A 16,157-nucleotide genomic window follows, 5' to 3' on the forward strand; every position below is an offset into this window, starting at 1 on the left:
ACGCGGTACGCAAACGCTCGCCAGACTGGCTGTGTCTCCTCCTGCTTCAGCACGGGCCAGGGCTGGTCTCTCCCCGTCCCTGCAGCTCTGGCAGGGGAACATTCCTGAGTTTCATGGTGAGCGGCATCTGCCTGTTTTCCCTCTGCTCTCCTGTTCCCTCTCTCTTGCACCTTTTTGTCCGAAGATGTCCTTCCTGCTGCTTTTTTTGGCCCCAGCTCCACTTTCACAGGCACAGGTTTTGCCAACAACCGTGCCCATCTCCTCTTGGGCTCCTCTTTCGCTGCCCCTTGGCCGAGCTGACCTTCCTTTCGGTCATCTTGGCTGGGGGAGGGGGGGACTGTTGCCAGATGCCTGCAGACCACGGGGCACCAAGAGCTTTCTCGAAGCTGGGTTTCCTGGCTGTTGTCGTCTTTGGGTGTTCTCCCTCCATCTTTACACCCAAGCCCATCCCTGTCAACCTCCCAGCCCACGGCTTCATCCTCCTTCCCAGGTCCTCCCTCCTTGGGACCTCCAGAGTCTGTTCCCCATGCGGCAGGCGCCTCTTTGTCTCGGTGTCTATCCTGATAGCTGTGGTTTCCGACAAGGCTTGTCCTTTTGTGATTGGCTGACTTCCCTCAGCATCATGGTCCCTAGGTCCGCCCGTGTTGCCAGGGGCTTCGTGGTCTCCTCATTTTTCAGTGATGCGTGTTATTCCATTGTGTCTGCGGACCAACGGTCCTTCATTCAGTCTCCACTGACGGCCATGTGAGCCCTCTCCACCTCTTTGCCACGGTGAACAGCGCTGTGTGAACGTGGGCCTGTGTGTATCTGCTCGTGTGGCAGCTCTTACTCCTTGAGGGCACATGCCCGGTGTGGGGAGCGTGGGCCCAGATGGAACGTCTGTTCCCAGGTGTTGGAGGGAGCACTACCATGGTTGGGTGGTCTCAGTTCCACTCTCTGTGAAATGGGGCTGCCAGCAGCTCCTCACAGGCCGAGTCTTAACACAGGAGAGTTCTGGAAGATGCAGCAGAAGTTTGACGCCCATGACTTGGGTTTGCCAGGCAGGGTGCTCTTGCCTATGACCTTGGGGCCAGCGAGCTTCATGCTTCCTCCCCTCCCCACTGGAGGCCAGGGTCTGGCACACCATTCTCATGAGACGTCGGGCTGTTATCTCATGAGAACTCAGGCAGTGGTCATGGGGGCTTAGGTTTGAAACGTCCCAGCAGCTGGGAAGCACTCTAACCCGAGCACCAGCAAACAGAGGCTGTCTGGGTGCCTGCTGATGACGTAAGCATGTTTGGTGGCATGTCCCCTGCTCCACAAGGGTGCCTGTGGTTTGTCAAGCCCATAGGGGACCCCACTCCTCTAAAAGGCAGGACTTTACAACTTCTGCTTCCTGGCCGGTGATTTTGGACAGGCTCCTGAAACTGTGCCTCAGTCTTCTCATCTGGGAAGTGGGAGGACTGAATTCCAAACCTCAGGGAACCAGGAGGTGACAAGAGAAGATGGAGGGCTGGGAGTTCCCCCCACAGTAGCCAGCACACTGTGGCTCTCCCTGGTGACACCCTTCTCACACACTGTCCCAGCCAGGGCATGCTTTGTACTGGCCAGTCCCGGGCAGCCTTGGACAGAGTATGGCACGTCTCAGTAGGGAAGAGCATGTCTGTCTTGTAAATGGAAAAGGGGAGGAGGTATCCCGGCCCTAGTTCTGAGTGCTTCAGTCCTGGGGACAGAGTGGTCAGCTAGGGCCATGCTACTGGGCTTGACCCAGGGCAGTGGACTTAGCCAGTTGGCTTGCCTGGTGATACAGTGTCAGTCTGTGTCCGGCTCCTCCTTATCCTCCTTCCCTGTGGTGCCTACTGCAAGACATCCGGGCTCACTGTCCTGTCCACCCATTTTCAGTCTGGCCTAAGCTGCCCCTGGGGACATGACCACCAGTGAGCCACTGTTTCTGGTCTTTTATTTCTGTAATAGTCTCCAAGCTCCAACTCAGAGCCACCGAGACCTGGGCCTCATCCCCTCCTCAGCTTCATGCCACCAGCGGCCATAGCCAAACTGTGCTGAGCCCCAGTGGTGCCCCGCACATGCCCTTCACACTAGGCATCTCCACCAAGGCAGGTCTGGGGTCCCTCTCCTCCATCCTGAGTCACATGTGGTGGCTGGTCTGTGTCTGCCTGGCCCAAAGTTCCACCGGTGACTCTGTGAATCCCTGCTGGGACCTTCTAAGAAGGACTGGGCTGTAAGCCAGGCCTGCAAGGGCCCTTGAGCATGCAGGATGAAGGCAGCTTGCCAAAACTTCAGGAAGGACATAATGCTCACTCGTTCCAGGGATGCGTTGGCGTGGGTTTGCATCCTTTCAGAGTTTGTCAGACTCTCCTTTCATGCTTCCCATTTTGTTTTGCTCATGCCGATGTGAGAGACAGGCACACAAGAGGATATCCGCCCACCACCTAAAGCCCAAAGCTGCTGGGCTCCCTTCCAGCAAGTCTGTTGTCAACCGGCTCTGACGGAGGTCCCATAATTCCTTTCTTTCTTCGGCGCGTGTGTGTGTGTGCGTGGGTGCGTGCGCCTCTCGGCGTCCACTGTGACTGCCTTTGCTGACCAGTGTCTTTATCACGACTTGTCTTTGGGGCTTGGGAGTGTCGTGTCTACACTTACACAGATGACCATGTCGGCAGAGTACGTGTCCCACGTGTGTAGCATGTTAACAGCCATACAGTGTAACAAGTCAAGCCAAAGCAGATCACTGAGAGTGCTGCTCCCTCCCATGACTCCAGCATGTCCTCAATTGGGGACGACTCATAGGAAGAGGAAGGCCCCTCAGAGCCCCTCCTCAGTCCCACCCCAGAGTCAGACTGCGCCATGAACTGGATCTATATTCCGTCCTGGTTCTCACAATCCGCTGCATACAGGACTTTAACTCGCTGCCATTCAGTCGCTGCTGACTCAGGGCGCCCCTGCGGGCTTCCAAGGCTCTCACTCTTTCACCCAAGGAGCACGTGGTGGTTTTGAAGAGGAACCCAAGGCAAAACCCACCCATCCCGAGGGCTCCTCACTGCACCCAAAGGAGCTCAGGCCGCCCACAGACAGAAATTGCCAGACGTGGGCTTTTCCCTCCGACTGTGCGTGTGTTACGGACTCTGGTGATGTCAGCCCCCATTATCAAACCTCAGCCAACGTCAGCGACTTTGGATGAGCTTCTCTGACTCGGCCTGTGCAGCTGCAAGATGCTCTTAAAAGGCGTTGCATGACAAACACAGAACAGGAATCGAGGGTCGGGTTCCCAGAAGGCCAGTGAGATACGAAAGGGCTCCTCACCGTCCCCAGGGCTCCTACCCCAGGGAACTAGCAGCGCAGGCTCACAGTGAGAGAGCCAGCTCCTACGCTCTTGCCCAGGCTATTTTAATCTCAAAGGCTATCCAGGTCAGGACCCTGGACAGTTGCCAGGGGGTGGGAATGGGAACCAGCTCCTTCCCAAAGCTTGCTGGCTCACCACTCTGTGTCCAGTGCCAGTTCTCCACTCCCTGCCTTCTGCCTCCTGGGATGCCCACCCTAAGGGCCAGTGTGCGAGTCTGGGTCGATTAGAGAAACAAATCCATAGATTCTCATGTGTGTGAGAGAGTTTTATATAAAGGGTAATTGTACATTAAGAAAGCATACTAGCCCAGTCCAGATCAAGTCCATAAGTCTGATATTAGCCCATATGTCATATACCAGTCTATAAAGTCCTCTTCAGACTCATGAAGCACATGCAATGACGCCGAATGCAGTAGGATCACAGGTCAGTGAGTGGGAAGTCTTGTGGATCCAGTGGCATTGTCAGCATCTCAGCGCTGTAAGCATCCAGCTCCAGAGGTCTGGTTACATCAGGGTAGGTCCATGTGGCTTCTCCAGCTCAGGACACTAGTGTAGTTCCATGTGTCTTGTCAGCTGCGATGTCTCCCAGGGAGTAAGCAGAGAGAGAAAATGCCTTCTGCCTCCAAGGAGGAAATACCAGGAATTCCCAGAATTCTCAGGAGAAGGCCACGCCCACACCAAGGCCTCATTGGCTAGGAACTAATTGACAGACTAGACTCCACCCTTTCAATCTTAATCCCCTCGAGTCCCAAATTGACACCAGATTATGTAACAACCACAGCCGGTCATGCCAGTCAGGGACTAGTTAATCCACCAGGCCCGTGATGTCAGCTCATTGTCACACTGTCAGAACAAAAACAAAACAAAGCAAGACCGAAACCCTGCCAGGCCCTGCACCGTCCTGAGCCCATTGTGAAAGTCACTGTGTCCATCCTTCCCGTTGGGGGCCGTCCTCTTTTCTGCTGCCACTCCACTTTACCAAGCGTAATGTCCTTCCCCAGGGAGGGGTCTCTCCTGACAACACGTTCAAAGTGTCCGAGACAGAGTCTCACCTCCCTCGAGCTCCTCAGGAGCATCTGCCTGAACTTCTTGCAAATAGATCCCTTTGTTCTTCTGACAGCCCAAGGTAAACTCCGTACTCCTCGCCATCAATCCTTCCGTCTTCTGTCTTCAGCATCCGAGCTTCACACGCTGAGCAGGGTGATTGTAAAGTCCATGACTTGGGTCAGGTGCACCTTAATACATTACCAAGACCTTCTTGTTGTTGTTGTTCCCTGGATCTTGACAATCAGGTGCCGTGTGTCCAATGAGGCGGGTCTCCAGCAGGTCTCGGGGGTGGGGTGGGGTGTTGCCTGAAGCTCCACCCCTCTGCTGTGATATTAAAGTTCTGTCCCACTGGCCCAGTTCATGTCCGCCCGGTGTGCGACACCCAAGACTTCTTTCTGCCCAGTACTGCTCACCCACCCACAGAGGCTGCTCAGCCCATGGCAGCAGGACAGGCACTCAGTCAGCATCCAGAGGACCATCCCCAAGTGTGGAGCCTGCAGCTTCCACCACAGAACCTGAGGCAAGCCCTGCCCCAAGGGTTCAGCCCTGGACATTGTCCTGCAAGGTCTGAATGTGCCCACTGCCATCTCATTGCTGCCCCTAGGCACTGCAGTCGGTTTCATCAACCAAAGGTGTTTGGCCATTCTCTGGTAGGTGGTGCGCTCGGCTTCTGGCTGCAAGGTTAGCGGTTTGAAACCACCAGCCGCTCCAGGGGAGAAAGACTAGGCTTTCTACTCCCATGAAATGCTACAGTCCTCGAAACTCACAGGGGGCAGTTCTGCCCTGTCCTACAGGGTCACTGCAAGCTGGAAGAGACTCGATGGCCAAGGGCGAGGTTTTGGGGTTTTTCCAGCAGGTGACCTAACACTTGCTGCCCACAGCCCACCTTGGGTCACCGCTGCTGAGATGGACACCAGCTCTCATGACCCTGATGGGCCACCAGTGGGTCACACCCAGCAGGGTGTAGTGGGCTTATGGCTGAGGGACAGAGGCTACGGGCTTGGGTGACTTGGGGGCTTGCCCAGCAGGGACAGCGGGTAAGAGGATAGACGAGCAGCCCTTGGTGTCCTGTCCCTTCTTCGGCTGTGAGTTTCACCATGGATCGAGCCTGTGAGCGCGAGCTCCCTGTGGGGTGCGTGGCTAAGCTCTGGACCGATGTTGTCCTGGCTGTTGTCTCTAGCGACTAGTGAGTCAGTCTGATTCATGGTAAGCCCGGGGACAACAGACGGCAATGCTGGCTGGAGCTGCACTCGCCCAGTGACAAGAATGCAGGTGGGATGTTTGACCGGGGCTTCCAGTGGCTGGTTCCATAAGTAGACTGCTGGGCTTTTCTTCCGACTCTGTCTCCATCCGATGTCTTCATCTGGAGCCTGTTTGACATCATAGGCACCTCCAGGTTCCCCGGACACACGGGAGGTACCTGTGCCTGAGGTTTGCTGGCCGGAAGAGAGCCAGGCTCGGGTCTCCTGTGTTGCTGTTTGTTAGCCGGTGCTGTTGAGTCGGTTTTGACTCCCAGCAACCTCTGCACCACAAGACAGAACACCGCCCGTCCTCACAGTGGCTGCTCTCTCTGAGCCCATGGTTGCAGCCACTTTGTTAATAATCCATCTTGTTGACGGTCTTCCGCTCTCATGCTGCCCCTCTACTTTACCAAGCACGCTGTCCTTCTCCAGGAACTAGCCTCTCCTGATAATGTGTTGCAGGTGTGACAAACCCACAGACAGTGCCGGCAGCGGGGTGGGACAGGAAGATGTGTGTCTGGCTCGATGGGCCAGGTGTCTGTGGGCGACCGTGCGTAAATGGAGTTTCCCTCGGCCGGGGCTGCACAGTCTGCTGCTAGCTGTGCTTCTGGGATGTGAAATGACTATGCGTGTCTTTACCGGGGCGTGACACATACCAGCACCCGGGCCCACTTCCCACCTGTGCCTGGAATAAGCAGGCCTGCTGGCCCAGAAGGGGCAGCATCAGACACAAGAGAAACTGGGGTCTGGGCCAGACTGGGCCTGTGTGTCCCTGTCCCACTTGGGGTCTGGCAGGCAGCTTGTCCTCTGGAATCCTGGGCCCCCCTTCATGCATGAAGATGTCACTTCTGGCAACCTCCAAGGCCACATCTTTCAGAGTGGGGAGACTCCTGCCCTCCACCCTTGTGGCCCCAGCCGACTCAGAAGCTCCATTCCTGCTGACACTCCCACCTCCTCTTTTCAGAGCCCCAAGGTGTACCCCTGTTGCTGTCGACAATTCTGCGTGCAGTCATGAGTCTTGCCCCGTGCCGTGTTATCCCGTGGGGGCTGGTGCTGCTGGTGTGTGGAGCCCAAGGCTTTCTGCTGCCTAATGCCACCCAGCTGGAGAGGCTGCTCAGCAGATACCAGCAGGACGGGCACTCGGCTCGCGTGCGGCGGTCCATCCCCAGGGCGGACAAGGAGGAGATCCTCATGCTGCACAACAAGTTCCGGGGGCAGGTTAGCCCTGAAGCCTCCAACATGGAGTACATGGTAAGCCCAAACTCAGCCTGGGCCCCACCAAGATCCCCTGCCAAGACCCGCCTTGGCCAACCCAAGGGCAGAGCCTTACAGTCCTCCTGTCTGGCCCCTCAGGCACAGCAGGGCTCTGGAGGGTTGAATTCGGGCCCTGCCTCTCTCTCTCTGTCGGGTTACCACCAGCTGAGCTTCGGGAAAAGAAGGGGCTGTGTGCTCCCATGAAGATTCACAGCCTGGGAACCCAAAGAGGCACCTCTGCTCTGCCTGACCTGTGGGGGCGCTCAGAGTCCAGGCCAGGGTCAGGGTTGACTCAGTGGCTGGCAGCAGGTGTGGGGTTTTGCCTGAGCCCACATGCAGTCCCAGGAGTTCCCAGGTGGTGTAGATGGTTAACAGAATCCAGTACTAACTGCACGGGCGGTGGTTCAGGCTCACAGGAGCGCTGCGGAAGAACAACCTGGTGCTCTTGTTTGGAAACATCAGCCATCAAAGACCCTGTGGAGCTTAGTTCTCTGACACACCAGGGATGGCCAGGAGTCAGAATGCTGACAGAGCAACGGGTTGTGTGTGTACATGTTTGCATATGTATATGCGTATTTGCATTTATTTTGTGTCTCTTATGTGCTCATATATACTTGTGTATGTCTATTTGTGTGTATGCATGTATTTGTGTGTTAATATATATAGATGCTTGTGCACATATGCGTATATGCATGTGTGCACGTGCACACGTGTAGCCATGTGTGTATGTGCATAGGCATGTGCATGCACGTGTGTATGTGCACACGTGAACATTCATGTGTGTATGTATGCATGTGTGCATATATGTGTATCTGTAGATGCATGTATGTGTGTGTGTGCATGTGTATGTGTGCAGGGCCAGATTGATGAACAAAGAGTCTGATCTGTGCACTGAGCCATGTGGGCTCTCAGGACTGGGAGGGGCGGATAATACCAGGCAGCCTAGTGAAGTGGGGAGAGAGCCAGGGACTGTGGGATGACCAGGCACCCTGCAGCCCACTGCCAAGTCCAGGGCTCCTGCAGTGAGTGCACAGGGATGCAGCATCTGGGAACTGGCCTGCAGGTACACCTGTGCTCTGTTCTCCCACCCTCTATCCCTGGCCCTGATCTGACTCTTTCTCTCCCCTCCGCAGAGCTGGGATGAGGACCTGGAGAGGTCGGCGGCAGCCTGGGCCCAGCAGTGCCTCTGGGAGCATGGGCCCACCAACCTGCTGGTGTCCATTGGCCAGAACCTGGCCATCCACTGGGGCAGGTAAGAGCTGAGGTTCCCCACTGAGCTCCTCTTCTGTGCCCGGCTGGATGCCCATATCTGACACCACATATCATCATCTGCGGGGGCTGTTGTGACAAAGGACCTCTGTTGGGAGGTGCCCAGGAGCAGAATAGATGGCCTCGCAGTCCTGGGTGTCTACCTGCCCTCACTGTGGGCTCTGTGGGAAGGACTTCCTGGTCTCAGGCAGCTCTGAGGACCTGGGCATGTCTCGGCCTTGGAGGCAGGCCCCCGCCTAGCTCCCCTTCTTTAGAAGACATCACCTCCTCTGACCAAAGGCAATCCTCCATCCCCCCCAAACCAGGGCACGGTCACCAGAACCCAGGCTGAGACAACATGTCATTCTGGGGGACACCATTTAGCTTGTAACTGCACCTACCCCATTGACACGTGGGGTGCCTCACAGGACTGGGGCCCGAGCCTGGCCACCTGCCTCCAGAAACAGCCACAGAGACCCTCGAAGGGGGTTTGCGAATCCCTGACTCCACTCCTGAGATCCAGTCCTCTTTTTGTTTTTATCCTCTGGGCTTCTTGGTGGTGTTTGGCTGTGGCCCCAGATGCTTTCACTTAGTTGTAACATCGTTGTCTGTCCACGGAGCCCTGAGGGTTACACGTAGGGCTGAGATCCAGAGGGTCAGCAGTTCAAAGCCACCAGCCGCTCCATTTTCTGCTCCCATAAAGAGTGACCGCCCTGGAATCCCATCAGGGCAGTTCTACCCTGCCTCGTGGAGTCACTGTGAGTCCATTGTTTGTTTTGGTAGTGCGGTGCTGCAGTGGTTATACGTCGGGCTGCTAACCGCAAGGTCAGCAGTGGGAAACCACCAGCTGGCTGCTTGTCGGGAGACAGTCGAGGCCGGCTACTCTTGAAAAGAGTTGGTCTGGACAGGGCAGTTCCACCCTTCCCACAGAGTCTCCGGAAGTTGGTGTTGACTCTGTAGTAGTGAGTTTAGTAATGCATCCATGGCAACCTCCACTTCCTCTCCCCATTATCAGTGTGTTACATAGTTGCCACAAAGCCCCATCGTCTGTGAAGGCTGATACAATGTAGCCACTGCCCCTACAGCCTGGCAGGTTCGTTCCTTGGCTGCAGAGTGAAGGGACCAGAGGGCACCAGGGTTTCCCTCCTCCTGACGTGTGCAGGACTCCTGGGTGTGCAGACAGTGGAAAGTCCCTTGGAAGAAAGGCCTGCCCTTTGACCTCTGACACATGGGCACATGGAACCCGCTCCCCCAGGCAGTTCTGCGTGGACACATGTAGGATCGGTTTCCCCCACCCCACGCATGCTTGCCGCCCACCATGGCACCTGCACTGAGGACGTCCAGCGTCCTTTTGTGGGGAAGCTCCGAGCCCTGTCCGTTGCTTTCCCACGCTGGCCGCAGGGAGGCATGGCCTTCCTCTGGGCACGCTGTTGACCACCAGTGCCACCCACACATCGAGACAGTAATTGCTGCGCCGACCACATCTCTCCTCGCTGTGGTCCGGGCGCCTTTCTGGAAACCGTGCTGCCTGTGCCCGCTGGTGCCAGCACCGCGACCCTGTGTTTGCAAGCAGTCTGTTTCCTTCTCCTTAAAACAGCAGGAGCAATAGATGCTGCCGGTCTGGCAGAGGCAGCCAGAGTGAGGGTGGTGGGCAGCGCTGCCCAGTGACCTCACTGCGGGAAGGGAGGACCGTGTAGAAGGCCGCCTGATCCTCCTCCCTCCCTCCAGAGGACAAGATCCTAATAAAACCCGAAGGAAACAAGAACAGTCCGAAACTGCTAGCCGCCTTCTCCAGCAGACAAGGCGCTCATCCCGCCGTGGGCAGGGTGGGGGCTGGCTGCCTCATCTTTCTCCATCAGGGCCGCATTTGGACTCCCCATCCACTGCATCACCACGACCCCCTTCCAGATTCTTGTCCCCAAACCAAACCCACCGCACCCTCGACTCACAGGGACCCTACAGGACAGAGTAGAACTGCCCCGTGGGCTTCTGAGGCTGCAGCTCTGGACAGGAGTAGACAGCCTCATGTTTCTCCTGAGAAGCGGCTGTGGGGCTCTAACTCCTGACCTTGTGGTTAGCAGCCTGATGCATAACCTGCTCAGCCACCAGGACCCCTTCTAGATGAATTGGACTCCGTTGATGTTTTGTTTCAGGGAGGTTTCCTGGTATAATGATTAGCCAGCGAGAGTCATGAGAGCGCTTTCTCCCGCCCGGACTGCAGCTTTGGGCATCGCTGCGGGTTCTGGGTCGAGTTGTCTGCTTGGTGTGTGGGTCTCTGGACCCCAAGCCACCTGGGATAGAAACCATGATCACCACAGAGAAAGGCGAGGATGCCGCCGCCCCCACCTAGGGCGCAGGAGCCCCCTGCCCTGTCCTGCACAGCAGTGGTTTCCCCATGCCCAGACCCCCTCAAATGCTCCACGTCCTCCCTGCAGGCCACTTGTCCATTTGTCCGAAAAGTTCGCTCTGAGCCCTTTCAACTCACCCTTGACTTAGTCCAGCTATGTCTTTTCCAAATGGTTCTCGTGCTGTCTGGGCCCCCTGGGCTGCGGGAGGGGGTGCTTCAAATGCCCAGGGGGAGGACAGACACCGGGCAGCGAGTGGCGGCCATTCCTGGGGGTGAGTGCCCCCATGAGGGGTGCTCTGCCCCTCCCAACACACACACACACACGCGTGCGTGCGCACGCACGCTGACCCTGACTCTGCCCACAGGTACCGCTCGCCGGGCTTCCACGTGCAGGCCTGGTACGATGAGGTGAAGGACTACACCTACCCCTACCCCCAAGAGTGCAACCCCTGGTGTCCCGAGAGGTGCTCCGGGGCCATGTGCACCCACTACACGCAGGTAATGCCCAGCACCCGCACCCACACCCAGCCTCCCACCCTCTGTGGCCCTCCGACTCCTGGAGCCCTGGGCTGCTGTCTCCTCCCACTGGGGGCTGCTCAAAGTATGGCTCCTCCCTGTGCTCCCCAGATCCTCCTCCTCTGCCCTCTTCTTGCCTCTCCCCACTCTACCTCCTCTCCCCTCTTTCTCCCTCCTCCCCTCCCCCTATGGTTTCCCCCTCTCCCCTCCCTCTTATCTCTCCCCCCTCCTACCAGCTCCTCCTTCTCCCCTGCCCTCTCCACCCTCCTCCTCCTGACCTGCCCTCCCCTTGCCCTTCTCTCTTCTCTCCCCCTTACTCTCCTCTCCTCCTCCCTCCTCCCCCTTCTTCTTTTCCCTCCCCCACCCCACCCCTGTCCTGTCCTCCTCACCCTCTCCCCTTTCCTTCCCCCTGCTCACCTCTCCACTCCTCTCTCCCTCCTCCTCCTACTTCCCTAGCTGACCCTGGACATACCCACCTGGGCCAGGAGTCAGTCATGGCCTTATTGACACCCCCAGCCCCTGTGAGATCGCTTGAGGGACAATGGGACCGAGGTCCCTGGAAGCCAAGTATGAGCAAAAGCCCACACCCAAGAAAGGCAGAGACCCCGGCCCAGAGGAAAGGATAGAGGTGGAGAAGACCCCAGTGGTGGACGTCTGGGAGTGGGCTGGGATGTGGCAGTGCGTGGAGACCTTCAAGGACATGCTTTTCTCAGCTCCAGGGGGCCCCACATTGTCCTCTCAGCACAGTGAGTCTGCAGAGAAGCCAGGTCTGAAGTTGGAGCCCGCCTGCCACTCAGCTCGGCTGACCCCGACCGAAGGGGCTGGGAGAGCTCTGGCCACCAGAGACAGAGCTGGGAGGACAAGGAGAGAGGACATGCCTCTACAGCGCTAGCATCTTGTGGAATGAGGCCAGGTGATGTTGTGCCCTCGCCCCAACTCTGACTCCCGTGATGTCTTTTCAGATAGTGTGGGCCACCACCACCCGAGTCGGCTGCGCCGTGCACACCTGCCCGCAGATTAACGTCTGGGGGAACCTCTGGGAGAATGCTGTCTATCTGGTCTGCAACTACTCCCCCAAGTAAGAATGACTGAGAGGTGGGCGGCGGGTGCCTCTGCCCAGGGCCATTTGGATATTTAGCTTTGTTCTCAGGCTGTTATCCACTTAAAAATCAGCCTGCCAGAGGAGCCCTGGAGCAGAGTGCTTACGGGTTGGGTTTCTAACCCCAAGGCCAGCAGTTCTACACCACTAGCCCCTCCGAGGGAGAAAGAGGAGGCTTTCTACTCCCTTAACGAGTTTCAGCCCTGCAAACCCACAGAGGCAGTCCTACTCTGTGCTCCCGGGCTCCTGTGAGTCAGAGTTGACTCCATGGCGCTGAATTGGTCGGTTTGTTGGGTGGTGGTGGCCGTGGTGTCAATTGTTTTCCTGTGGTGGCTGGGACCGTTTCTCTCAGGTGAGGCATGTGATGTCAGCTGGCATGATGCCTTCTCGGGCCTTGGATGGCTGTAGGCTGGATGTCTCCACCCCTGCTTTAGAGGGTTAGGTCGGCTTCTCCTTGTGGCTGCAGAGCCTCAGACGTCCTGTCTTCTGTCTCCAGCTGGGTTCTCCTAAGAGGGAAAACCAGTGAGGTGTGTCCAGTGGGTGAATACATTTCAAAGAGTTAGTGGGACATTTTCATGACTATTTTTCCACAAATGTTTTGAAGCCTCTTTGTGTGTGTGTGTGTGTGTGTGTGTGTGAGAGAGAGAGAGAGAGAGAGAGAGAGAGAGAGAGAGAGAGAGAGAGAAAGAGAGAGAGAGAGAGAGAGAGAAAGAATTTATCTTAAGGAAATGGCTCACCACATATTTGTGTAGACAGGCAAGTGGGTCAGACGTTAGGCTGCGGGCTCCTCCTGGCTCATGTAGTCCCAGGGGCAGACAAACATCCTGCCATCAAGTCGATTCCAACTCACAGTGACCCTGTAGGACAGGGTAGAACTGCCTCTGGGGGTTTCCCAGACTATAAATCTTTACAGGTGCAGAAAGCCTCATCTTCCCCCCATGGCACAGCCAGTGGGTTCAAACAGCTGGCCTTGACATTTGTAGCTCCCTTCCTTACCCACTGTGAAACCTGGACTCCTTGGTGGCAGGGGCAGACACATCCAAAATTCCCAGGCTCAAGGGGCTGTGGAAGGAGGAGCCTGCCTCAGCTGTCACCTTCTGAGGGAGGCCAGCCACGCTGGAATTTGTTCTGGCGACTCTAGTTCCTTCCATGTATGGCAGGGACCATGGATGGCAGGGGCCACAAAGCCCTTCTACCCTCACAGGAGGGCTGATGGATGTGGTACCCACATGTGCAGGGCTGGCCCAGGGTTCACCATCAGCCTATGCCCACAGGCCCTCCTGGCTCCATGGCTCCTGGATAGGATGGATGGCAACAAACTCACACATTTTGTTTGGTCAGAAGTGGCCGCATGGGGTGAGGTTGGGAGGGAAACAGAGGTTCTCAATGTCAGGATAGGATGACATCATGGCCAGGGAGGGGCCCCATGGAAGGCTCTGAATGAGGATGGCGAGGTTCCTGGCAGGGTGGGCGGAGGAGTGACTAGGTCCGACTCTTGATACCCAAACCTGTACTGGTTTTTGTGCCCCCCCTTCTTTACCCACACCCCTTTTCTTAGGGGTTTTATATGTCTGTAAAACACTTTACTCACAAGTGTCTGGCTGACACATTGTCACATACAACCTGCCCCCCCCCCCCCCCCCCCCGCCAAACTCACTGCCATTGAGTTGATTCTGACTCACAGCAACTCCATAGAAGAGAGTAGAACTGCTCTGTGGGTTTCCAATTACTACCACTCTTTACCGAAGTAGACAGCTTCATCTTTCTCCCATGGAGCTGCTGGTGGGTTTGCACTCCTGACCTTGTGGTTGGCAGCGCATTGTATAACTTGCTGCACCCCCTTGCTCGAGCGCCTCTCATACAGGCAGTACTTGTTCAGCCACACCTGCCTTGATAGCGTGATGCAGATACTGCGCTATTTTTTATGAGTTGGAGGTTTGTGACCAGCCCGCCCCCAGCCTGTCATTCTCCAGCCAGCTGGTTGGTTGGTGCTCCCGTGGTTTCTCAGGGTCCCAACATTCTAAACCTTTCCACCATGAGATGGCATGCTTCACCGACGGGGGCTAGAATGTGAATGTGACTTTTCTATGCACTGGGCGGCCAGAGGAGCCCTGGTGGTATAGTGGCTACATGGGACTGCAACCCTCAAGTTCGGCAGTTCAAAACCACCAGCCACTCCTCTTGAGAAAGATGGGGCTTTCTACTCCTGTAGAGAATTATAGTCTCAGAAACTCACTGGGACGGTTCTGCCCAGTCCTATAGGGTGTCTGATTCAGCATCTACTTGATAGCAGTGAGCTCTAAATTTTTTGTGTGTAGGGGGGGGGAGGGGAAACCAAAAGATGTGTGTGACCCCCTTGATGGCCATTTGCCTCAGGGCATTGGTTGTGTGTCCGTGAACAAGTTGTTCACCCTCTCTGGGCCTCAGTGTCCTCCCTGAGTGAACCTGCAGTGTGTAGTCAGCTTGCCTCTCCCAGGGCCCCCAGCCGCTGTGTGGACACCGGGTCACATGCATGCAGATGCCACTTCTTGGAGAAGTAGCTCAAAGAAGGGTGGGAAAAGGGGAATCTTGTCCACTTTGGTGCAAAGGCTCTGGGGTCGGAGGGGGCGGAGGCGTGACCTTCAAGTGGGAGTGTCATCAGCAGGTGAGGTACCAGTGGTGTCCATGCTCGAGACGGCAGAACTGCATGGTGGCAGTGCCCATGGTTTTCCAGAAACTACTAGAGTTTTCCCAATGATGAGCACAGATCCAGCTGGGTGTGGAGGGGCTGGCCGCTGCTGACTGTGTCTCTGGTCTGTCTCCAGGGGCAACTGGATCGGAGAAGCCCCCTACAAGTATGGCCGACCCTGCTCCGAGTGCCCACCGAGCTACGGAGGCAGCTGCAAGGACAACCTGTGTTACCGAGGTGGGGTGCGCCTCCCTTAACTTCTGTCCACGTTTGACCTTTTATTGCGACACAGCCAACCGGGTCCCCTGCTACCCCCTGCACTTGCTGCTTGGTAGTCTTGGCTGTGGTCCATTTCCCTCCCTCGGGCAGGGCAGATTAAGTCTAAGGAAATGTGCCTCCCTGGGGCTCACCTTGGTCTCAGGCCTCTAGTTCAACTGCAAGTTGAGCCTCAGGCATGGGTTCAGCTCCTGGCCCGAGTCCTCCCCTCCCCGCCCCACCCCTCAGTCTGGGATGGAGGATCCCGAGGCTCTGGGAGGTCTAACAGGGGAGTCAGAATTTCGGGAAGGAAGAACAGTATGTATACCAGCCTGGAGGCATGGTGACAGGTGTGGATCACAAAAATCCCTCACAGGTGTGCAGGCCCGCCTGTGGGGCCTCCTGCCTCCTGATTCTGACACGGAGCTCCCTGCCCCACGGGGCCTCTGCCTCACCTCCCACGTGGCTCTCCACGCCCCATCTTGGAGGCAGTCTGTCTGCGTGCCCTGCCCCCTCTGATTCCTGGGCTCCAGGAGCAAGCAGGCAGAAGGGCGGCTCACACTGTAGGCACACTCTGACTGTGGAGCCCCGGCAGCCCCTCCATCCCCCAAACCCCAGTCGTCCCATCTGAAACCAGGGCTGAATATTGGATCTCCTACTCAGGCAGGGGTCCTGATGACTGATTGGGGGGTGGGGGGTTACACGGAGGGGCCCTGGCTGCTGGGCTGGACATGAGCGAGGGGCAGTGCCCTTGGGAGGACCCAGGGCTCTGTGTCCTGACCCAGTCTCGTCACTCAGCCGTGCTCCAGCTGTACCGGACAGGCATCTGGTGGAGGCCAGGGGCCTGAGTAACCGTGGGGCTGTCCCTGTCGCTTCCTGCTCAGGCACACCGCTGCCCACTTTGAGCCTCACTTTTCCCATCTGTCCTCACCATGGGCCATGTGCCAGGAGGTACAGAGCCTTTGCACAGAGCCTTGCGAGAAGCCAGGGGAACCCTCACCTGGTGGGGAACACTGTCCACCTCCCACACTGGGGGGATCTCATCCAGCCCCAGTCCTGTCAGAGGGTGGCCCCTACTAGGCAGCTCCTCACTCCACCTCCAGGGGGCCCTTCCTGCCTTACAAACCCAGAGCCCCACCTTCTGGG

The 16,157-nt window shown here is 57.0% G+C and overlaps 1 protein-coding gene across 1 annotated transcript in view; it reads left to right on the top strand.

The window, feature by feature from the left end:
* The window catches only part of CRISPLD2 (cysteine rich secretory protein LCCL domain containing 2), a 59,449-nt gene that overhangs the window by 12,635 nt on the left and 30,657 nt on the right, over positions 1-16,157 (top strand). The window contains exons 2-6 of the mRNA XM_075536878.1: positions 6,589-6,875; positions 8,012-8,130; positions 10,839-10,971; positions 11,952-12,067; positions 14,893-14,993. Of these exons, the coding sequence (XP_075392993.1) occupies positions 6,636-6,875; positions 8,012-8,130; positions 10,839-10,971; positions 11,952-12,067; positions 14,893-14,993 (709 nt within the window). The 5' untranslated portion in view covers positions 6,589-6,635. The remainder of the gene's footprint in view (positions 1-6,588; positions 6,876-8,011; positions 8,131-10,838; positions 10,972-11,951; positions 12,068-14,892; positions 14,994-16,157) is intronic.

This window comes from Tenrec ecaudatus, chromosome 18 (genome assembly GCF_050624435.1).
Source record: "Tenrec ecaudatus isolate mTenEca1 chromosome 18, mTenEca1.hap1, whole genome shotgun sequence".
In the NCBI taxonomy this organism is placed as follows: Eukaryota; Metazoa; Chordata; class Mammalia; order Afrosoricida; family Tenrecidae; genus Tenrec; species Tenrec ecaudatus.